The sequence below is a fragment of the Sinocyclocheilus grahami genome, unplaced genomic scaffold (genome assembly GCF_001515645.1).
Source record: "Sinocyclocheilus grahami isolate Dianchi unplaced genomic scaffold, SAMN03320097.WGS_v1.1 scaffold63.1, whole genome shotgun sequence".
NCBI classification, from domain to species: Eukaryota; Metazoa; Chordata; class Actinopteri; order Cypriniformes; family Cyprinidae; genus Sinocyclocheilus; species Sinocyclocheilus grahami.
The window spans coordinates 768678-792626 of record NW_015505242.1 but is presented as its reverse complement, the minus strand read 5'-3'; the positions used below and the strand labels follow the sequence as shown (position 1 = coordinate 792626).

At 36.1% G+C, this 23949-nt stretch overlaps 3 protein-coding genes and 1 pseudogene across 3 annotated transcripts in view; 2 read left to right on the top strand and 2 right to left on the bottom strand.

Moving 5' to 3' along the window:
- The window catches only part of LOC107584825 (pericentrin-like), a 53586-nt gene extending 51449 nt beyond the window's left edge, over positions 1 to 2137 (bottom strand). Inside the window, exon 1 of the mRNA XM_016271591.1 lies at positions 1948 to 2137. Within this exon, the coding sequence (XP_016127077.1) occupies positions 1948 to 1995 (48 nt within the window). The 5' untranslated portion in view covers positions 1996 to 2137. The remainder of the gene's footprint in view (positions 1 to 1947) is intronic.
- Positions 2138 to 2154: 17 nt separating this feature from the next.
- LOC107584824 (uncharacterized protein C21orf58-like) lies at positions 2155 to 6012 on the top strand (annotated as a pseudogene).
- Positions 6013 to 8726: 2714 nt separating this feature from the next.
- LOC107584823 (sentrin-specific protease 2-like) lies at positions 8727 to 17636 on the top strand. The gene is made up of 13 exons (XM_016271589.1): positions 8727 to 9054; positions 11690 to 11745; positions 11851 to 11957; positions 12073 to 12151; positions 13800 to 13884; positions 14680 to 14836; positions 14917 to 15023; positions 15108 to 15196; positions 15332 to 15377; positions 15482 to 15548; positions 15869 to 16018; positions 16436 to 16567; positions 17349 to 17636. The coding sequence occupies exons 1-13, from the start codon at positions 8891 to 8893 to the stop codon at positions 17634 to 17636; spliced, it is 1527 nt and encodes a 508-aa protein (XP_016127075.1). The 5' UTR covers positions 8727 to 8890.
- A 2880-nt stretch (positions 17637 to 20516) lies between these two features.
- Positions 20517 to 23525, bottom strand: LOC107584822 (pejvakin-like). Its single transcript, XM_016271588.1, has 6 exons — positions 23315 to 23525; positions 22831 to 23026; positions 21974 to 22115; positions 21754 to 21871; positions 20904 to 21029; positions 20517 to 20818 (listed from the first exon to the last, which is right to left on the bottom strand). Exons 1-6 carry the CDS (start codon positions 23523 to 23525, stop codon positions 20517 to 20519), a joined length of 1095 nt encoding a protein of 364 aa, XP_016127074.1.
- Positions 23526 to 23949: the final 424 nt, after the last annotated feature.

Sequence of the window (23949 nt, the reverse complement as noted above, 5' to 3'; positions counted from 1 at the left end):
CACTTCTAATGAGCTGGTTATCTGAATCGGGTGTGTTAACCAAGCGAGACATTCAAAATATGCAGAGCGGGGGGAGCGAGGACTGGATTAATCGCTGGGCTACATCATGTGTCATTCACCGGTGAGAAAACTTTAAAAGTACTACAATACCAGGAAGGAAGATCGGGTTGTTGATGTTTGTCTGCCATCCTCGCTCTGTCTGCAAAGCGTGCGTGAACCTGCTGATGACGTGTCCTGTCTGCGTGAACCGGGTGCGCAGAGGTATGCAGATACACAAGTTGACAGGCAGGTAGGAAAGCTTACTAAAACGCTCGGACCGAGCGTTTTGATTGGACAGACATTTCTTGATCCTACACCTTCCACAGAATATATAAATACAGATGAATACATTTAGACCACTAAACTTAATGATTGCTATCGGGATGTGAAGAGACTTTCAACCAGCATAACAAAAAATGTATTTTTTAAACCTATTACAACTTTAATTTAATGAGAACTGAATTGCATCCTTGCAATGTTGAGACTTTAATCGTGTGGTGCCTCCTACAGGTCTCTTTATAAATAACAGTCAGTATTCTTCTGTGGACTGAATATTATCATCCAACGATGAGAAAGTATTTATGGGCGCATTATGCAAATATTTCCACATAGTGAGGTAGATATGTGGGGGCGTGTTAGAACGAGCAGTTTTAGGGGGGCGTGGCAGAGTCTTAACTTTGATAAAGAATATCTCTTTGGTTTTGAGACTTTAGTCTTTGCAACTTCAGGGATCTTATCTATGCACAATCAGCTTGTAACACTCCAAAGAGAAAGGAAAACTTGAAATCGCATCATATGACCCCTTTAATGAATGTAGCCAATATCGTGTTGTTTACATCATTTGAAGCGTTTGTCCTTCAAAACGAGAAGATGCCACTTCATTTTTGTTGTCCTCTCATTGCGGATAAAGTGCAGTTCCCGTGCAGTTCTTGCGCTAAATATATACTGTAGATACCTGTGAGCTGCACTGATCCTGCCCGGAGACAGAGCTGTGTCAGATTCCTCTCAGCAAATAGAACTTTATTTGCAACATAAGACAGCCTCATAAGCATAAAAGAAAGCTTTTGCTGCAACGCCTACAAACATTTACCCCAAATTTAAACTCAAATTAAACAAATACCCAAAAAGTTACACATTACCAAAAACAACAAAAAAAAGCGCTAAACTTCCAGCTGAGGAAGGTTGCTCTGATTTCGTGAACCCGTGCAAATAAACGACATGCACGCAGTAGAAATTTGGAGTTCAAGCTTCATTTTGTCCATTATGAATATGGCATGATATTAATCAAATACTCACTACAGTGAATTATGAATAAGTTGGGCACAGATACACTGATAAATTGAGTCCGGCTGAGTAGTTCCTACAAGTTTTATAATAAGACATTGTGTAAAGCTTTTGCTGCAACGCCTACAAACATTTACCCCAAATTTAAACTCAAACTAAACAAATACCCAAAAAGTTACACATTACCAAAAACAACAAAAAAAAGCGCTAAACTTCCAGCTGAGGAAGGTTGCTCTGATTTCGTGAACCAGTGCAAATAAACGACATGCACGCAGTAGAAATTTGGAGTTCAAGCTTCATTGTGTCCATTATGAATATGGCATGATATTAATCAAATACTCACTACAGTGAATTATGAATAAGTTGGGCACAGATACACTGATAAATTGAGTCGGGCTGAGTAGTTCCTACAAGTTTTATAATAAGACATTGTGCACCAAGAACAATGGGAGTGACTGTGACATCTGTGGCTGTCCGAAATACAAGAGGATCTCAAATAAAAGCAAGAAAGAACATATAAATAAATGTGGTAGTTGATATAATTACAGACAAAAAGAACAACAAAAGAATATTCAAATTCACAACTAGCCTATGTAAAGTTACTCTGCTAATGTTAGCGCTTACCTTTGCTCGTCCGGCCTCTAATTTTCTCTGCCTTTCATCCTGATCCATTTCCTGGATCAAGAAATTTCATGGGAATGAAGGAAACACTCAAGGGGACGCCAATCAGACTGAAACTGCGTTTCTCTAAAACTCCTTAAACGAATTTTTTGTAATGTTTTGTGAGTTCAGAGATTTTCCTGAGGAGTAACTGTCAGAGTAGTTTTCAACATGGCCATGTAAAGTTACTCTGCTAATGTTAGCGCTTAACGTTACCTTTGCTCGTCCGGCCTCTAATTTTCTCTGCCTTTCATCCTGATCCATTTCCTGGATCAAGGAATTTCATGGGAATGAAGGAAACACTCAAGGGGACGCCAATCAGACTGAAACTGCGTTTCTCTAAAAGTCCTTAAACGAATTTTTTGTAATGTTTTGTGAGTTCAGAGATTTTCCTAAGGAGTAACTGTCAGTGTAGTTTTCAACATGGCCGCGAAGTGTGTTTATCCCCGCCCTTATCAGATTGACAGCCAGCGAGAACCTATTAGAACAAAGAATGTGAACTTGTCAGCCAATGATATTTCTTGTTGCAGAAATACACCTGCTCTTTTTAAAACGTCCTCCTTTAAATGCATTGGGCCTGAATGACCAATTAGAAAGCGAGTGCAAGCGTGACCCTTTGATTGACAACGTCTAGAGCCTATTGCTGTGCAGGATAGTGAGAAATGACATCCTCCGTAGGCTGTGTATTTGTTGTGGTAGTCTTATAGTGGATGTGATTGACAAATGAGAGACGCGGGTAAAAGCCCGGGTGAATAAGATTAACCAGTAACGACAGCTGAATCGACGTAACAAAAGTTGTTTTCTTCACTAATAATATAAGGCGCAGTCTCATAAATTGTAAATGTTACGCCAGTTTAATATAACACACTTTGAGAATATAATATTATACGTACTGAATAATAAACAAAGATGATACATATAATCATTACCTTTTATTTGGAGTATAAAGGTATAAAAATATATAACAATATTTAGAAATGTCAATTCTACATAAGTAATTATTATGTTATTATTATTCCATATTTATAAATGCTCAAATAACACATAATTGGTTTTGTAAATAATAATAATAATAAAGTTTCCATAACCTTTCTATGATTACATTTTGAGGTTTTCCTAAAATACAAATTCTAAATATTTCGTTGGAAGCTGCAATACGTTCTTCCATTTATTTATTTAATTTTAGAGTACTTTACTATGGGTCCACCATAAACTAAAGAGCCCCGGTCTGTATTTCTACTGTAACTTACCAACTTGAGTGTTGGGCAAAGAACTCTGCAACACAGATATATTCTGACAACCCTTCTACAGCAAACATGGACAATAATTAATTAAACGTATCTACAAAGTGCTTATTTATTTAAAATATCTATCGGTTATACATAACTAACATGATATTCTTTCTTCCTTGTTGACAACATTCTATCATGAGACCAAACTTGTCAATTAAAATACTTATTATATCATCTGTTTGCTCCTTTTTAGCTACTGGAGAATGAGAGAAATGACAACATTGAACGAGAAGGGTCAGCGTTTTGCACAAGTACACAGACAGTAGTGATTTTTTTGTGTACTCCACTGTTGTATTTTTAGAATTTTGAGAGTAGTTTAGGTACAATATTACATGATTGAAATTATGTGTGTTTTGTCTCTCTGACTAAAATTCTGTCCTGAAAAAAAAGGTTGCCAGACAGAACGCCTGTTTTAGTAATACGCTCAACGGATTATTCCAAGCCTAAATAAAACCTATCATGAAATAAAAACAAAAGCAGACGAGGATACTGAAAATACAGAATACAGCATATATGACTAATTCCTTATATTGTGATTCCACAGAAGTTATGATGGGCAGGCAGATGCATTACGCAACGCTCTGAGACGGAAGAGAAACAGAGACCGAGGGTAGTGTTTCACAGAGATTATATTAAAATTATTATTCTTCACTCTCTAAGAAGAGTATGTTTAACTTATTAGGATGATTAAAACAAAGGCAATCTTGAAGTGTCATGTAAATAGTAAAACATTTTAGTATGTTAATCACAAATATTTGTGTGCATTTGAGTATGTTTATGTGTGTGCAACAGGAACAGCATATGATGGAGGATCTGGGAAGGCCACACACATGGGCTGGATCTCAATATCATTATCAACCTCTTCTCGGGCCACTCCAGCCTGTTCCTCCTATCCATATCCACCAAAGTGCACCACCTGCACCTGCACCTCCACCTGCTCCTCTCCCTCCTCCTGCCCCTCAGCACCCTCAAATCATTCAACACACTGTATGAAAAGTTCACACCTTTAGTTATACTGGTTTGATCATACACAGAACATCTACATTTACTATTCCAGTTCAATTAATGGCTTTATAGCTGTTCTAAAATATACAAGTACATGGACAATTTGTGTGTGCATTGTGTGTTACAATGATACGTTGCTGGCCCTCTTCTGATAACTTATATTTCTCCTTCCACAAGGTTCCTCAACAACCAGCCACCATTATCCAGCTGTTACCACATCGACAGCCTCTCATAGCACAAAATCCACCCCCACAAACCTTTCCCTACAGATCAGGAAGTATTAAAGAAGGTATATACAGTATATATCAAATACAGAAATAAAAAAAACTGTTATTGTACTGTATACTAAGCCCAAAAAAAAGCAATTAGTAATAGTGATATTAGGACATTTAAACTTGCCTACACGTACTTTCCAACAAAAGAGTAATTACAAGACCATAAGATTTTATTTTATTTTTATATATATATTTTTTAATACACTACTGTTCAAAGTTTTGGGGTCAGAAAGATTTAGTTTTTTTCATTTACCAAGGACAAATTATTTAGCAAATGATTGTAATAAAAACATATTTTTTATATTTTTTATTGATAATAAATTATCATTTTTATTTATGATTCAAATATATTCCTATTTTACATCATTTTTATATAAAATTATATTTTACAATATTACTGTTTTGACTGCATTTTTAGAATAAATAATAAAAAATTTTTTTATAAATGTAGCCTAAGTGAACATAAAAATCTTTTCTTTTTTTTTTTACTGAAAATTTTACTGACCCCAAACTTTTAAACAGTACACTCTTAAAAATAAAGGTGCTTCACGATGCCATAGAATAACCTTTTTGTCTAAATGGTTCCATAAAGAACCTTTAACATCTGAAGAACCTTTCTGTTTCACAAAAGGTTCTTTGGGGCGAAAGAAGGTTCTTCAGATTATAAAAAGGTAAGAAAGAGATGGTTCTTTAAAGAACCTTTGATGGAATGGTTCTTTGTGGAACCAAAAATGGTTCTTCTATGGCATGGCTTGAAGAACCTTTTGAAGCACCTTTATTTTTAAGAGTGTAGTATAGCTAGTGATTCAAGTTGCATGCCTGAAATATAGCCAATAAGAATAAAGTACTACATGGAATAAAGTTTTAACGACACTTCAAGATTTAAGCTTGGACAAAAGTTCTCTACTTTATTATTCTGATGACAGACATGGTGGAGTTGATGCTCATGCAGAATGCACAGATCATCAGATCATCATGCACAATATGATGCTGAAGGCTCTTCCGCCAATGGCTGTGTACCCAGGAGGAAGCATCAGTCAAATCACACCTCTATAGCCTCACATTCAGGGCAGGTAACCATCAAGAGATGCTGTGTTCAGCTTAAACCAAGTTGATATTTGTACATTTTACATTATGTAGTAATAAGTTAGAATGCTAATTTGATGTTGTTTAGGACCTTCATTCAACAGTGAGAGGAGGGGCTGTCCATCATCACCATCACTACGGCTCCCATTTACCACCTCTTCCTCCAGCTACTCTTTTTTGCCCTCTTTGATGCCAGCAGGACATTTCGGGACTCATCAGCCAACAGTGCAGCATGTGATTGGTCCTGTAAATCTCCCCCCCCCCCAAACACGTATGAGTCATCAATGTAACAATACCAATAAATAATAATAAAATGAAATAAAAAATACCTTTAAAATCATAAAAATCAGAAATCCTTTCCAGTTGATTAGGTAAGTTTTGTCTCTAGTTTACAACAGGACCTCAACTGAACTTTAACATTTATGAAACCTAGTGCTGTTTACATGTGTTGTTCATACATACATGAGATTTTACAGTGAGGTCTTACACATTCTGTACAGTACTAATGTTTTTGTCATAAAAATAGAAAATCAATACATAATTCTCTTAATCCATAATTAGTTATGGGTATCTTGTGCTGCGTTTCAATGTTTAAAACATTCACTGGTCAGTCATTGTGAATCATATAATCATAATATTCTCATGTTAACTTGTTTTGCCTTGAAAAATGGGAATTAATGCTGTGAACTCCAGGACTCCACTTGGACTCTGAGGTAAACATAGGGTCATTTTATTATCTTGTTCACTACTATTATATATTTTTCTAAGATATTAGAAGTCAGTGCTCCTAATAGGCCTACCTTTTTGCCAAGGGCAGACGGATCCCTCTTTATCTTCAAAGACAGATGATACATCGACATGGAGGTCTGACATCAATTTACAATTTTCAATACAGTTACATCATTTTGTTATTCATAGGGATTTGTTGTGATTTTTAAATTTTGTTGTATTTACTGAAGGATTAATTAAATATTATAATATTAAATAGCAAAATAAGTGCTCGGTTTAATTAATATAAATGTTTTAAAAAAGTCACCTGGTATGCAGGTGTAGTTGTGGCTGTTTTGCCATACAACAGACCCTTTTAAAATGTACAGTTCATGTCTTTGCAGTGTTTTCATAAGGTTACTTGTCATACTTTAAATAGGCAGTACATTGTGTAACGCTGTCATGCGCAACATAAACCTAAGCTGAAGCTAAAACTGAGGGAATGCCGTGGACATAGACACATTAACAGACATAGAAGATTCATCAAGTACAGTGTTGCCAACTAATTTTCAGAGAAAGTTGCTAAAGGAAGGTCGATTTGTTGCTAAAAGTTGCTAAATGACGTTGTGATGCCATTGCTCAATGACGTCATTGCGTAATAACAACGCAAAATTGTCACATCATCAAATCTCAGCAAAACATATATTTTATATGTGTTCATTTAGATTTGTTTGTAAAATATTATGCATGATATAATATTAAACTATAAATAACTGTATTTTTAAATACACTGAATTATTGAAAACTTACACATTTTTGTGTAGTTTTTTTAGTAGCTAGTAAACTAGTAAGTCTACACATTCTCAACAATTATGCTTTAAGCAGTGTATTAGTAGTTAGTTAGTATGCTACACTCTAAGAAAAGTCTGTAAAAATAAGGCACAATCTACTATGTTAATATGAAATAATTTTCTGTAATGGTCTTTTTACCTGCATTTTAAATTACGCGTTGTGTTTTCGGGTTACATGGTTACAATGGTGTTAGAAAACACTCTCTGTCTGTATTGGTTCCAGATGTTTTCACCCTCCTTTTCTTCTCTCTCCCTCTCTGCTCGCCCTCCCTGTACAGAGCAATGTTGTTTTCTCTCTGATTCCCCCCTCCTCCATCTGATCTCTCTCTTGTATTATGTTTTAATATCTCTTACTCATATTCGAGGTACGCATGCGCACATATATGCATTAGCTTTTCTGAGTTCAAATGTTCAAACGAGGACACGCTAGCTAGGACTCCAAGGTAATGGGGTTTGTACTGAACTATGGAGATAGTTCAGCATCCTTCGCCAAGTTTATTCCTAATATGTCCATATTTTCCTGTACATGTGGCCATTTTATATAACACATATTCTTGGCCAAAATCCTATACGTATGTCATCTATATCCTCATTGGTTAAAGGGTTGAAACTCCCCTCGACATATGCCTATATAATATCTTTGTATCTATGAATAAAGTTGAAGTATTGAGAATACAGTTTGATGTGTGTTTTCTTGCTTCCCGGCCGTATACACTTTAAGGGACTGAGAATTTTCGAGGTGGCAAAGAGATTACAGAGGGACCGGTTGTTAATTACTGACAAATGGATAATGGATAATGTCCTGAAAGATTTTCCATTTTTCTTAGTGTACTAACTGATCAACAATTGCAGGTACAAGCTACTAACAAAGTGTATCATAAATGAACAAATATTCTATTATTATTATTAAATTGAACAATTGCAAATAGCAGCTAACTCAATTCTCGTGATGTGTGTACTGCTAGGCATCTGTGGTTTCCTCTTTTTGTGTCATTTGGATGGAAAATGTGTGCCTTTTTATTGTCCGAGTCCTTATCAAAAGTTGCTAAAAGTTGCCAAATAAATTTTTTAAATTGCTAAATTTGTTGCTAGGTGCTTTTGGAAGAAAAAGTTGCTAGGGTAGTCTGAAAAGTTGCTAAATGTAGGAACACTGATCAAGTAAAACAAGCACACCCACTCGATATTTCTTCCGCTTTGAGACACGTGATGGTCAGTTGCTCATCTGATTGGTTGCATGATGAGTAGATCTAATCGCTGTACTCACATAGCCTACCAAAAATTCAAAATCAGCATACACGTAATATACGGATACAAATGTAAGTAATTAAGCGGTGTGCAGTTTGTAATAAAACATTATTTCGTCTGTTCCATTTTATAAACTGTTTCTTTCACTGAACCCAGAACATTACCAAGTACTTTCTGTTTGCTGCTCTGCACTGCAGCGCCTTAACTGGCGGTGTGAAGGAACGTCAATCTCAGACAGACACTCTTGGGTAATTGGGCAGCAGCGGAGAGTGGGAGGGCCTAACCGACGAGCAGTGGTGCGGTGTCGCAGTTGACAAATCAGTGAAACGTACGGCCACGGAAGGCTTTTGAAACACTAGTGGGTCACATTTTCGGTTTCAAAACCTGCGATATAGACCTGGCACTAACAAACCAAGCGGAGTCTTATTCATCGTGGTGGTTTGTGATGTATGAATGGATAGTTGACGGATTATCGTCGCTCTTCGTGCCTTTTTCTGGTGAGAAATCCGCAGCCTGGCCTAGTGAGCACTGTAACGGTGTAGCTCGAGCCGCGGGCACAGACACGCAGCGGCTGGAGAACAGCAGGCCCGCCAAACGCAACTATCAAAGGTGTGGTATTACTCTGTATTCCTCGGTTCTGAATAAACCTAGTTACTATTGGTTTCTGTTTTAATTGACACACAGTGCCTTGTTTTGTCTGGTGTCAGTTTGTTTCTTGTTCATTTACATAAACAATAGGCAGTAGTACATTACATTTGTCTTCAGGGGCAGGAATCAGTCCAATGTAAACAATTCGTCCAGCATTCAGTCACCGTCTTTGTCATTAAATTAATAGGATACTGTCGAACATAAAATTAATTTATGAAATGTTTGTTGTGATTTAGAATTATTACAGATCTGATGTCGTTACATGGAGAGTATAGAGAACGTCCTTTTCTGTTAGTGCCTGCACAATATTGCAAAGCTGTATAAATATGAATGTTCTTTAAGAAAGACGTGGTGTTTTCTGTTTGCCTCAGAGTCTACTGGTTTAGTGATTTTCATTTTATTGCTTTTTATTTGAAAGATTTATTTTTTTGTATTAAAGGTATAGTTTAGTTAAAAATAAAAAAAAAATGGCTGAAAATGTACTCCCCTTCAGACCATCCAATATGTAGATGAGTTTGTTTCTTCATTGGAAGAAATTTAGGGTTACATCACTTGTTCATCTTGTGTTCATCTTAATGTCTTGTGAAGTGAAAAGCTGTGTTTGTAAGAAACAAATTCTTCATTAAGACGTTTTCACTTTAAACTGTTGCTTCTGGCCGGAAAATGAGTCGATAATAATTAGGGATGTAACGATTCACTCAACTCACGATTCGATTCGATTCATGATTCGATTCGCGACTTTTTTATTTTATTTAATTTTTTTACTAAATGAGATTTAAGACAAATTATAAATTAAATGTGTCCTTTTATTATTGTTTGGACAAAATGCTGCACATTTCTTTGTGAAATTGAAATATAACACTATAATAATATACTAGGAATGTAACGATTACCCGTTTGACGATAAATCGTGATAAAATACCCCACGGTTAGTATTACCGTTTCATATTTTAATTATCACTATAACCGTATTCGATTACCGCGATTTGAACAACTGAGGATAAATAAATACTGTACTGCGCATGGCTCCAGTGTGTGACCAAATGGGCGCATTTTCCGGAAAAAATTTCTGCGGGTGCGACTAAATTTTGTGTGCGGTCGCTCTGGCGCGAACACCGCATTGTTTAACTCATAAGCGCTGCATTTCTGTTGCATGTGAGAAATGGCAAACGAAACTAAAAGCATAACGAAACCGCGCTACTCGTTTGAGCGGTGCAGCTCTTCGAGTGTAGAGCCTGGTTTATACTCGCCGCGTCAGGAGCGCGAAGACACGAATATTGAGGAAACGATGGATGGGTTTCATGCTAAAGTAAAGTAAAAGACCGCTTCTTAAACCAAAGGTGAACGTGTTGGTATTCTTGTGGGACAAAAACATGCAAGCACTGTCACCGACAGCAAGTTTAGTTTTACTTTTCTTTTTGTTTTCATTTTGAAAAGCTTGTTATCTTTGCTGTTTACCTCACGTTATGCTATGGAGGCTCTCTTTTATTGATTTATTTGATTCCTCAGTGTTTGCTAAACGTTCTGTAATTCATTAGTCGGTATATAATACAGCATGTGGTGTATGCCATGTCTCGTATTATTCGTTTTTGTTAATACACCTTTTATAAGCTAGTTTGTCATTGTATCTTACTGATTTATTGTTATGCTTTTTAATTAAGGATAACAATGAATCCATCTTTTTTGTTTTAGTCTTAAAAAGTGATAGGTGTGTAGATCAAAAAATGGACCAAATTAGCACCTAAATTAGACTGTATAATTTTGAAATTTGAAGCAAAAACAGAATGGTTTGACTTTAGTTTTATGAAACTGTATATAAAAATATCTGCGTAAAACAGCGGAGCTGAATGAGACGCAGATTCACTCTCTGCCAGCAGGTGGCGCTTAAAGTGGCGCTGCACTTATGAACTTTAATATGCGTTATACAGAGACAAGATGAAAAGAAAAAATACTATCTAAACTTTTCTAAAGACAGTAAAGGTCCCCTCAGACATACATTCATATAAACTCCTGCCCCTAAATGAATCGCGATTTGTTTAGCATCTCAACCGATTTGAATCGATTTTCAACCGGCTCGCGGTTAATCGTTACATCCCTAATAATAATGCTTCCTCCAGTGGAAAAAAAATCCATCCCCTGTTGTCCTCTCACTGACATGCTTGATCTGTGCATATTTCTCTCCTGATTCAGGCAAGATGACGTTTTCACTGGAGAAAGCAGTATTATGGATAGAGGGCTTGTGTTGAAGCAATAGTTTGAAGTTGTGTTTTGATGCATTTGTTTCTTACGAACACGCAGCTTTTCACTTAACAAGAAATTAATTGATGGACTGGAGTGGTGTGGATTACTTGTGGATTATTGTGATATTTTTATGAACTGTTTTGACTCTCATTCTGACGGCACCCATTCACTGCAAAGGATCCATTGGTGAGCAAGTGATGTAATGCTAAATTTCTCCAAATTTGTTTAGATGAACAAACTACATCTTGGATGGCCTGAGGGTGAGTAAGAAAATGTTCTTCATTTTTGAGTGAACTAGTCCTTTGATGCATCTGTTGCACTGACCTGAAGCGTTTCATTTTCTCTTGGGTTGCAGTGTGTACTCCGCTGATTGTGTGACAGAATATCCAGAGGTCAAAAGAGCAAGACATGGTAAATATTTAGATGAGCTCTTCCACGTAAACAACAGTGCCGTGTTGACATTCTCAGTCACCTACCATCAAGGCTTTTATTCATATATCTGTCATCTTTCTACAGATGTGATCATTAGGGTTGTCAAGAAGACTTTTGCAGGGATTGCAGGGCTGTTCCGATCAAGATACCACAGAAAGGCAGAACATGAAAAGCAGAAAGCCTTTTCGGAGGTATGTTCATATAATCACCACTAAGTGATTGCAAATACATGCATTGCTTGTGCAGCCTTGGTTTCATGCATTGTGTACATTGTCTTGTTTCTTGTTTTGCACACTGGTGGCTCAGGTTGGCAGGGTTGCTTTTATGGGTATTGATGACATACACAGCAACAGCCTGAGTTCATGGATTGAGAGTGACGGAATGGGTGAGTGTTATTTAACTGTCCCCACGTGTCTCTGTGATCTGGCAAAAAATTTGACAGACATGCGTTACCGCTCAAAACTTTGGGGTCAGTACAAATTTTTTTGTTCTTTGGAACTTTATATTCATCGAAGGATCCTGAACAAAAACTATATCTCAGTTAGGGCTAGGCGATATAGCAAAAAAAAATTATCAACGATATAATGTTTCATATCGTTCGGTATCTATAATTATCAACATTTTTATAACCTTTTTTAAAACAAAAAGCAATAGAATTGTTTATTTTTTATTTTTTATTTAACCACTGTATTTATAATTAACACAATTTATTGAGACAAACAACAAATATTTTTTGTTTTAACAATCAAACACAATAAAAAATAAACATATCTAATTTCTAATGTTTTATATGCAGATTAAATATGTCTTTATTGTATAGGTCTAATTGTCTCCCGAGGCCACATGAGGGTGCAATGAGCAAAATAATGCAGCGTGTTTAGCAAGTAACTCTATAAAAATGTGCATTACGTCTAAATTAACATAAATTGCAAAAACAATTAGGAACAAAACAGCATCATGTATTTATGCATTGTTTAATCCAAAGAGTCGAAGCGCCATTCACACAGACTGCATTTAAAACATATAAGATGCTGTGAAAAGGAATAAACCTCCACAAATTCGTGACGTGTTTTCTAAATGTTTAAACTGTTTTAACTTTGCATGGCTTTCTATACATCTCTTCTGTGAGACACGAGTGCAGCAGTCATATTTGTCCATCTAAAAATGCGCTGAATATGCATTCTGTATGAATGGCTTGGTTTCGGTTTTAACCCATTCAAGATCATCTCCTCATTGAGCTTCTATATTTCTCTAATATTTTGAATGCATAACACAGCAGCGGCGCATCTCGTGGGCTAGACTAACAAAACATTAAAATGCAATAACGTCACTTACATCCCCGCATCTCACGCGCCACTGATGACGCTCCCTGACGCACACCTAACATTCAAATGCAAATGTTTATTTTAAATTTGACTAATATTCATTATTTATTCACAATCTCCTCATCACAGGCAGGCACAGCACTCATTTCAGCATGTGTTCATGTTTGTGTGTGCTGTCTGCGTCACTCATAGCACGTGCCTATATCGTGCACTATATCGAACATTTTTTTTCTATCGATATCGAAAAAGGTGTACCGTCGATAAATATTGATACCGTTTTATCGCCCAGGCCTAATCTCAGTTTCCATAAAAATATTAAGCATCTGTTTTCAACATTTGTAATAATTAGAAATGTTTCTCAAGCACCAAATCAGCATATTACTATGATTTCCAAAAGATCATGTGATTCTGGAGTAAAGGCTGCTAAAAATACAGATTGCCATCAAAAGATTAAATTACATTTTGAAATGCATTAAAATCAAAAACATTTATTTTAAATTATAATAATAATAATTCACAATATTACTATTTTTATTGTATTTTTGATCAAATAAATACAGCCTAGGTGAGCATAAGAGAATTTTAAAAACATTTTAAAAAATGTACCAGCCCTAAACTTTTGAATGGTAGTGCACTGTACGTAAAGCTTATTTTATACCTATCTACAGCCTGTCAGTTTAGTAATGGTTTACAATTATCTCTCTTCAGATAAACAGATTGAACTGGGAGTTAAAAATAAAGAAAGAACAGCAGCCAATGTCCACCACAACCCCCAGGCTTTATGGAAATCAGAGTAAGTATCATTTAGACATTTTTCACTGTTTTGAGCTGTTTTTTTAGTTTTCTCAAATTTTCTCTTCTCAAGGCTTTTGTCATTTGTTATATTTTTAATGGTTACATTCTCTGATGGAATGATTATAAAGTTGAAATGACTTTAAATTTTTATGTGATTAAAGGAGAGATTGTAAATTTCTGTTCTTTTAAAAAGAGCAACACATGATCCTCAAAATTCCCACATCCCATGATGCACAGAATATGGACATAACTTCAGCCAAGCAAGAAACACTCAGCAATTATGAATAATCATGCTTTATGCTAACAATAAGAAGTGTTCATGAAACCTTCACAACATTTAGTGTAAAACAAGGTGATGTTTTTCTTCCCCATTTTTTTCTCTTATCAGTTTGTTGAAGGAAACAAACTGGTCACAAATTACTAACAGCAGCATCTTTCTTTGTTTACTTATTTACTATTCTGTGCATTGGTGCCAATGAGCAAAAATTGAACTGCCTCTAAATCTTATTTTGTTTTTAATGATAACTGAAATTCATTTTATAAATGCATCTTTACAAATAAATAATCTAGAAACATTTATTTCTGACATTAATAGGCAAATGAAACTTACCTATTAAATGAAGTATCAAACAGAATATACTGTACAGTAGCTCAAGTCTTACTTTGATACCAGAACCAGAGATATGTACTTCTGTTTTGTAACTGTAAACCATGTTCTGAGTGGTTGCTGATAATAAAATGATTTGTTCTTTAGACATTGTATAACAGTCTGTGTATTTATCTCCTTGAGCAGTGGTGCAATGCTGTACAAGGGAAGCCAGGACAAGGGCAGGGAGATGCGCAGATCACTGAAGCTAGTGCCGTCTTGCACCACCCACGGGCTAAGTGCAAGACCAGCTGAGATGGAGCATCCAATCCGCACACACAAACCTTGCCTGACCGTAGAGGAGGTAGGAAAACTGAATTTTAACGTACTGGAAACTTGATACCTTTATGTCTGTGATTTCCTGACCATCTCTCTTTTGACTAGGCACTGAGAGAGAGCGATCGAGAGCATTACAGGAAGCTAGTAGAGATGGCATCAGAGAAATACTCAAAGAGCAAACCATTGCCGTTTGGACGGATGAAGCCTCCAATGTAAGTGCATGAGTCCTTAGAACACTTTTGAAATCAGTGTAGCATGGCTGGAGGAAGTTAATGCTGTGTTTATTAATTTTTTAGCACAACTTTCTTGCTGGATGGACACAAGGCAAATGGGCACGCCTCCATCAGTCGCACTACTGACATAAGCAGACCTGCTCCAGTCAGAGGTGAGCTTAATTACATCCAGCTGCACCCACTGCTTTTGTTTTCCTTTAACTATCTGAAATTATTTTAAACTTTTGATGAATGGCTTCCGTGATACCTTTTAACATTCAAATCAAATGTTCTGTTTTTGCCTCTAGCCAGTATGTCTGTGTGGCGGGATCCACTGATGCAGACTAAAGACAGGTACACTTCAGCATGATTCATAAGCATTGCTTATTAATAAATAATTATCTGCATTTATTATTATTATTATTTAATATATTTATTAATTTTAAAATCTGCTATAGAACTATAGATGTTAATCGAAGCACACTAGCAAGTTATGTCAAGGAAGGAGCCTTGGATAATCAAACTGTAAGAAAAATCGTAAGTGCTTATTGTCTTTTTCATGTCATGCAAGTGTTGATGTCTACAGATGAAAGAGTATTAAAATATTAAAGGGATAGTTCGCCCAAAAATGAAAATTACTCCAGTAAAATTACTGAGTAAATTATGGGGTCATTTTAATTTTTGGTTGAACTATTCCTTTAATCTGGATATTTATTAAGTTTAGTTTTTTTAAAATTCAAGATTGAAATGTTAAAAAAAAAAAAAAACATGCTTAATGTAATTAATTTTTTTAATTATTATGTTTTGTAAGTTCTGTTCTCTTTTCTTCCTCACACTCTGTCCAGCCTTTAGATGTGGATCTGTCAGCTGAGGTTGAAGCAAGGTTGAATCTTAAGGAGAAAGACACAGCTGCAGGATCCTCGCTACCATCCAGATCTGAACTGATTACAGATACAGTGAGGTGCAGTGAGGAAGAGTTTCCCAGACTGACCAAGGTCAGTGTCTCAAAAAAAAAATTTCAAATCTTAATTGTTATTATACCACACTCTGTCTGGTTGTTACATGCACAGGAATATTTCTGTATTAATTTGGAATATTCTGATTATAAATGTCACAAACACGTTAACCTCATTGCAACAAATTCTATTTCCTAAATTGAACATCTCCAATGAGAGAAGGTGGGGAGGAAATACATGTCTTGTTTGCTTGGATATTAGTGAATACCATGTAAACGGGGATATTCCAATATCTGTGGAGTGTGTAAACCTCTTTTTTGGAATAAAGTCTTGATCAGAGTATGATCAATGATGTGTATGTAAACCTGCCTATTTATTTCCACTTACAGTTCACTGTCACATTGGTTCCTTTCCTTGTGGTTTGAGTAACAGTGTTGTCTTTGTATCATGTAACAGGAGATGCAGCAGGAAGTGAGTGCTGCTCTTGCTCAAACTGATCCAAACCTGGTTCTGTGCAGTGCTTTCAAACTGCGTATCACACAGAGGGATCTGGCAACCCTGCAAGAGGGCAGCTGGCTCAACGATGAGGTAGCATCATTTTAAAAGGCTAAGAATGCGCAATATATTGGTACCATATTGGATAACTTGTTATTTTTTTTTCTCCTCGGTATTGGCTGATATTGGGTATTTAGTTGTATAATCACTTTTCTACTTTTTTTATTTTTTAATTTTTTTACAATACTTTTGCCATCTAATGCTCACTTAAAGTAATAATTTGATTATATCTATGGTAAATGTGATTTTAGCGAATTTCAACGTATATATTATTATTTTATAGTCAGGGCTTCAGACTGCGGCCAAATAGTCGCATTTTGCAACCATTTTTCCTGCAGGTGTGACCAATTTTAATTTAATTTAATATTGGAAATATTTCTGTTTTAAACCATGAAGGCTGATATTAAGCAACATGCAAACTTTGTGCAAGAGTTATGCTGGTGAATGTTTTAACCTTAGCCAATTATACACAGTGAAAGTAAAAAAAGTGCAAACTGACGGCGCTTTCAACCTCTGCTGAACACGCTGCATTAATGGCGCATATCCTCTCAGAGACGACAAGAGACATTATTTTTTATTTATTTAGGCAAAAAAAGTAAGATTTTTAATCAACTATTTATCAGTTATTGGCTATAACATAGAATTATTGTTGTTTCCTTTCTTTTTGTCTTTCAAAGTCTTAAATCAGATGTCATGTCAGGTGTGACTTCTCTAATCCAATAATTAGCATTTTCCTCCATTTTTTTTGTTCTTTCAGACAAAAAATATGCACGAGTATTCGCATTGCCTTTGATTATGTAACCGTCGCTTTTAGGTGATCAACCTCTACATGAATCTAGTGATGTCCCGCAGTGAGCAGGAAGTAGGGGACAGGAAGGTCTACTGTTTCAGTACCTTCCTTTTTCCCAAGTTGCATATCGGTGGACATGCTGCAGTACGGCGGTGGACTAAGGCTGTAGACCTCTTCCTGTATGACATTTTTCTAGAGACATTTGGCTTTATATTGGCCTGTTGCGAAATTCCACCCAATTTGTCTAACAGACAGTGGATTGCTGGTTCCAGGCTGGGTTTGTTTGCACAAATAACCAATCCCAAACACTAAAAGCTCAAATATGAGCAGAACACTGGACTGGGGTGTGAATAGATTTGAGCAGGTGGAAGCCTCATTAACATTTGTTGTGAGGCTGGAATCGTTCTCATTCCAAGAATGTAGTCTTATTGCCCCCTACTGGTTATAATGTGAGCCTTTCCCAACTCACAGAAGTAGCAGTTGATGTTCCCATGTTTAGTTACTATGGGGGACTAAAGTTACAAGATGGACCTTATTTTCAGTAAGAGTGGGTATGTTTTAGCAGTTACGTATCTCTTTTTACATCATATTTGCATTAATGAGTAATAAACATATATTTATTTAGTTTGAATGAGATGCAGTGATGCAGTCGGCTTGTGTGTTTTAAAACCTACAATGTTACCCATTAGTCTCAGAGCATCAATAGCGAGGTTTGATGTGCATGGCAATGATGGTACTTGCACTGAAATCAACAGTATTCAGTGGATCTCGTTTCTTCGGTGTCTCTAAACAGTCCTGGCCTCCAAGTGCCTTGTTCCGAGAGCATCTCATATTTTAAAGCCATTAAAATATGTTGAATATTACGGCTTCACACCTGTTTCTGGAGCATCTGACATGCTTGTTTTATAGTTGTCTGTGTGTAGGAAAGCAAAAGAGCTTAAAGTAAAACCAGAGTTGTGTGACGGGGAGGGGAATGCATTGGTCTTGTTTTTTTAGGTTCTAAATGCTATATTCATAATCTCAATGGCTGTATTAGACATTCATACTGAACTGGAAATGTGGAACAGTGAAGTTGTGCCAAACTGACTTTTCAGTGGCTAATTTCGGCAATATTCCTCTCTCATCCAGAAATGCAGGATCAAAAAGTGCTTTAATTCTGACTTGAAGAAAAAAGGTCTATATTTATTTGTTCCTACGTGGCTCTTCTGATTGAGTTTGAGCTTGAGTGCATATCCTGGAGTGGTATTTTTGTGAGAATGGAGTGTGTTTGGATTGACAGTGGGTGAGTTCTGATGCAAGCTTTAATACAGAAAATGAAAAGGCCCACTGCATATGAGCTGTTTTTGTCATTAATGCAGAATGTTGGTCATTATTTTTTATAAGTAATAAAGATGTGAATAAGAAACATGTCTTCTGTCTTCCAGTGAGAAAGTCAGTCACCCACTAACACAGTAACTAAGATCAAATTCTTGTGACAAGAAGTTGTGAAATCATATGCAGCAAATAAATAAATTATAAATGGACAATTTGGTTATATATATAAAATTTCACAATATTACTGTTTTTACTGATCAAATAAATACAGATAAGCATAAGTGACAAAAACATTTTAAAAAAATCATACTGGCCCCAAATTTTTAATACTTACTGTAATATTCAAAACTTTACAATTATTTTTAATTTATAAATCTGGATAACAAACATGGAAAATATTTAAGTCAGTACATGAATTTGTGGAGGCAAATCTTTTAATTGTTGTTCTTGACATTCCATGCTACACAATCAACAGTTTAAGATACATTTTTCCATTCATTACACTATTCTGAACACACTGGGGCCAACAGGTGTCAAATAAGCACACAAATGTAACCTTGCACTGTCCTGGCCTTCGGTTCACACATTCTCTGGAAACATTTCCATGGTGTACTGTTCACAGGAGACATCTGTCAGCAAAGCACTTCCTGCTCTGCCATCATGTGATCTACAGGCTAATTTATTGATAGGCCTGAATTATTCAGACAGCACAGTGTGTTCGAAAACATATCAGCTGGTCTTCACATGATGAAATAAATATCTGCCCTAGCTTTTTGCCCTAATGTATCTGTTATTTTGTCCATTTGTATCTGGATGGGTAAGAAACACCATCTTAAAACTGATATAAATGAATGTTATGGACAACTATGTAAACAATGCAATACACAATTAGCACCAAGTATTGTGTCTGAGATCAGTCTTTTAAGTATTTATTATTTTTATTATTATACTGTATTACGTGTATTTTACTGTTTTCCAATTATGAGTCTCAATGTGTATACCAGATAAAAGTTGGGAATAATTTTTTTTATGTTTTTGAATGAAGTCTCTTCTGCTCACCAAGGCTGCATTTATTTTGTCAAAAGTACAATAAAACAATAATACTATAAAAATATTATTACTATTTAAATGAACAATTTTCCATTACCCCAGTCTTCAGTGTCACATGGTCCTTCAGAATTCATTCTAAATGCCCTTTTAGATACATTAAAATAGAAAACAGTTATTTTAAATTGTACATTAATAAAATTTCACAATATTACTTTTTTGTTTTTACTGTATTTTTGATCAAATAAATGCAGCCTTGGTGAGCAGAAGAGACTTTTTAAAAAATCGTAATTATTCCAAACTTTTGGGCAGCAGTGTAGATAATAGATAATAATTGTTATTTGACAACTAAGATAGGAGTATAATAATATACTCTCAAGCAAACATAGTTTTAGTGCAATAAAACAAGGAAGAAATATATCAATCATTAAACGAATTAATAAATGTGACCCTAGACCACAAAACCAGTCTTAAGTTGCTGGGGTATATTTGTAGCAAAAATGCCAAAAATACATTGTATGGGTAAAAATTATAGATTTTTCTTTAATGCCAAAAATCATTAGGATATTACGTAAAGATCATGTTGCTCATGTGCACTTAAGACTGGTTTTGTGGTCCGGGGTCACAAATAATCAGACTGAGGTCCAATGTTTTAGAATTTGTTGAAATCATCGGTTTTACGATGTCAGTAACACTCACAATGAACAGAGAAGATTCTTGCTTTCATAAAATGTGTTTTTGCCAAAATTAAAGGGGAGGGTTTTAAATCTTGTGGTCATATTGCACAACATTTGCACGAAAATCACCCTGAGAGTTCCTCCAGGCCATTCCTCACCTCATAGTTTTATGCCAGAGGTCAAAACATGGAACAGCGTGGAGACGGACATATTTGTTTTCCCCCGAAGAGCATTCCAGGCAGCCGTAGACAGTCTCACGCCTCTGGTGGCCCATGCCACACAAGGCACACGGTCCTTTCGGTATGTTATGGTTGAGCAGATTTACACGTGTGTGCTTTTCATCCCGCAGGTAGGCCGTGGACAGGTCAGTCATGCTGGCAGCCTTCTCATAGTAGTCCGTCACAACATCGTCCATGTACATATCAGAGTGAGGGAGCTCTTCAAACGTCCTGTCATCTACAGCAAGAGTGACATTTGGAATATTTCTTCAAGATCATTTTAAATATTGCAGATACAGCGATGACAACAGAATTTAAATCACCTGCTCTGAAAGGATTTCCATAGATGATTCCCGACAGGAATCTCCTGAGTCTTCCAAAGGAAAAGCGTCCAATGAATCCCCCAAGCTGCTCACGGATCTGTTCCCTCTCAAACCCTCCTACTGACTCTGGTGCCACACATATGTCTGACCAAAGTTCAACCAAAGGTCATTAGATAAAGCAATAAACATTTAAAAAAAAAAAAATATATATATATGGATCGTGTACTGCATTAAGCTAACTGAGACACTAGCACTTGCATATCAATGCTCTTTTGTTGATTTTGATTGCTTCCATTGCCCTCATTTGTAAGTCGCCTTGGATAAAATCATCTGCTAAATATCTAAATGTAAATATGGATAGGCTTCATATATAACACCAAAGATATAGATATATAGGCTACTACTGTTCGAAGTGTGGAGTTAATAATTTTTTTATGTTTTAAAAAAGGCTCTTATGCTCTCCTAGGCTGCATTTATTTGATAAAAAAAGTAATGTGAAATTATTAATATGATTATTATTATTCATAATTTTCAGCAGCCATTACTCCTGTCTTCAGTGTCACATGATCCTTCAGAAATCACTTAAATATGTTGATTTGGAGCTCAAGAAACATTATCAATGCTAAAAACCCTTAATATGTTTGTTGAAACGGTGATACGCATTTTTTAGTATTCTTCGATGAATGGAAAGTTCAAAAGAACAGCATTTATTTTTGAAATAGTACTTTTTTGTAACATTATAAAGGTCTTTACTGTCACTTTTGATCAATTTATTGCATCCTTGTAATTTATTTAAATATATATCTTACTGAGCCCAAGACAGAATACTGCTGTATTATTGGAGGCTTACCCAGACGTCCATCAAAACGCACATAAAGCTCTAGCACACTGAATGCTATGGTCGTGTGAGCTGGAATTACAATGGCTTTATCTCGACCTTTAGGGTTTCGACCATCATCTATCTGGAACTGATGATAGAGAGTATCAGAGAACAGCAAATTTCACAGCCAAATATACAATTTTATATATATATATATATATACAGTATATACACACTTGCATTTGTTTACCCTCATGGTAGTTCCTCGCACTCCAGCGTGGACGGTGAGGGAACACTGTCGTGTGGTGCGGATGCTCTCCATGACAACACACAGGACAGTCCGCCCGCTCTCTTTGGACTGACGGATCAAACAGTGATCCAGGTCAACTTTCCTGATAGAAAAAGAAGTGAGAGGAGAATAGACGGAAAGATTTGTGAGAAAAAGAATGAGAGAATTCAATTCAGTGATTCATTTCATCAAGTACACAAGCAAGAGTGCTGCTGTTCTGAATACTTGCATCATCATAACCATAACCATTATACAAAGCTGGAGTTATCAGTAACTTAAATGGAAAAAATATGGAAGAAAAAATTATATTTGAATGCTTTTGCAAGTTTTTGGGGGGAATGCAATGGTTTTGTAAAATTCTTAGGAATCGAGGTAACATGAAAGTTTTGCATTGAACCCCAAATTTTTGTGAGTGAATGCTAAATTTCTTGGGAGTCAAAGGAATGCAAAAAGTTTAGCAAAGCAACCCCAAAGTTGTTGAGTAAATGCAGTTTCTTGGTGGAGCACAAACATTTTGTGACAGAATGCACAAGTTTTGTGAATGTATGCAAAATTTCTTGAAGCAATGTAAATGTTTTGCAAACAAATGTATTTTTTCTTGACCAAATTGGTTGAGTGAATGAGTCTAGCGATCTCTAAAATACAGTCAATTGTTGCCACCTACTGGTCTAACAATGCAACCTGTCTGTAACATGCAAAAAGTAGAGTGAAACAAACAGTGAAAAGTCCAAGTGCTGCTGGACAAAATTCCAGCTCTCAGCCAATTTTGAGGACTGAAACTAACTGTTATATAAAAATGTGTACGCAGTGTTCTTTACCTTGCATTGAGTTCCCTCAGTAGTGTAGGAACCTCCACCTCATGCTTGGTCACAATTCCAAATGAGGCCTTTACCGCCACAGAGTCTGAACCACTCACGTTTACTCCCACCTCGTGGATCAGATGGTTGCCCAAACGCCCATTTAGGGCAACATCGGACTTGTCTTCATAGTTTAGCAGCTGATATGAAGAGACCCCTGTCAACCAGAGGAAAATACAGACACACTCCGCTGATACCAAACTTTTCCATGACATTCTAATTTATTGAGATGCACCTGTATGTACTTCATTCATAATAAAAACAGACTACTGTTTGCATAAAATATAAAAAAATCAGTGTATATAGCTGTTTTCATGCATTTTTAAGTAAAAATTGAACATGCACGTACAATTCTACAAGGATGTTTGATTGAAGACATGAGAACCAAGTGTTTGTTCATCTATACTTATCTTTTATTTCAAATGATTAAATATTTCTAACTCACCTGCTGTGATCTCTTTCTCTCCGACGAGTATGTCTTTCAGTGATAAGGGGGTTGTGGCATATTTGGTCTTCTTCCAGAAATGTCGTCTCCTCTTCCTCGTCACCAGGCTGAGTGGTTGATATCGGTCCGCCTCACTTAGACTGGGCACAGGGATGAGGCGTCCAGTGTCCCCTACCTGCTTCACAAAATTCTTAGTTGCTGCTGCAAACATTACTGTAGTTCACTGAAGCCTGAGCGTATTGTTACTGTCTATGTTCATTCAGAGTAGTTTGAATTTGAGTTGGTACTGACTGTGGCGACATCGCTGCCTAAATTACTGTCTAAATTAGAATGGGAGGTGCTGCTTGGGTTTGTCTAACCAGATCATCAATAATAAAGTGGCTGTAAGTTGATCAGGGTGTTCTCTGCCATATGTGTAGTGTCTTATCGGGTTCAAATAAATAGGCCAGACACCATCACATTTGTTATAAGTAACTCACTTCAACATATTTGAGTTTATAGTGAGCATAATTACCGTTAATGCTTGTTCAGTATTGTTTCATTTTAGTTTGTAAATATAATGTAATTAGCTTGATTGTTCTGTAATTACCTAGTTTACATGAGGTTTTTAATGCATACAGCGCTGCAGATCTGAT

Coding starts and splice junctions, on each gene's coding strand:
- LOC107584823 (XM_016271589.1), top strand. CDS start 8,891: ATGTATGAATGGATAGTTGACGGATTATCGTCGCTCTTCGTGCCTTTT. Junction 12,152..13,799: donor GATTGAGAGTGACGGAATGG/GTGAGTGTTATT, acceptor ATCTCTCTTCAG/ATAAACAGATTGAACTGGGA. Junction 15,024..15,107: donor GGACGGATGAAGCCTCCAAT/GTAAGTGCATGA, acceptor TTAATTTTTTAG/CACAACTTTCTTGCTGGATG.
- LOC107584822 (XM_016271588.1), bottom strand. CDS start 23,525: ATGTTTGCAGCAGCAACTAAGAATTTTGTGAAGCAGGTAGGGGACACT. Junction 21,030..21,753: donor GCGTTTTGATGGACGTCTGG/GTAAGCCTCCAA, acceptor GTGTGGCACCAG/AGTCAGTAGGAGGGTTTGAG. Junction 20,819..20,903: donor TGGAAATCCTTTCAGAGCAG/GTGATTTAAATT, acceptor CTCTTGCTGTAG/ATGACAGGACGTTTGAAGAG.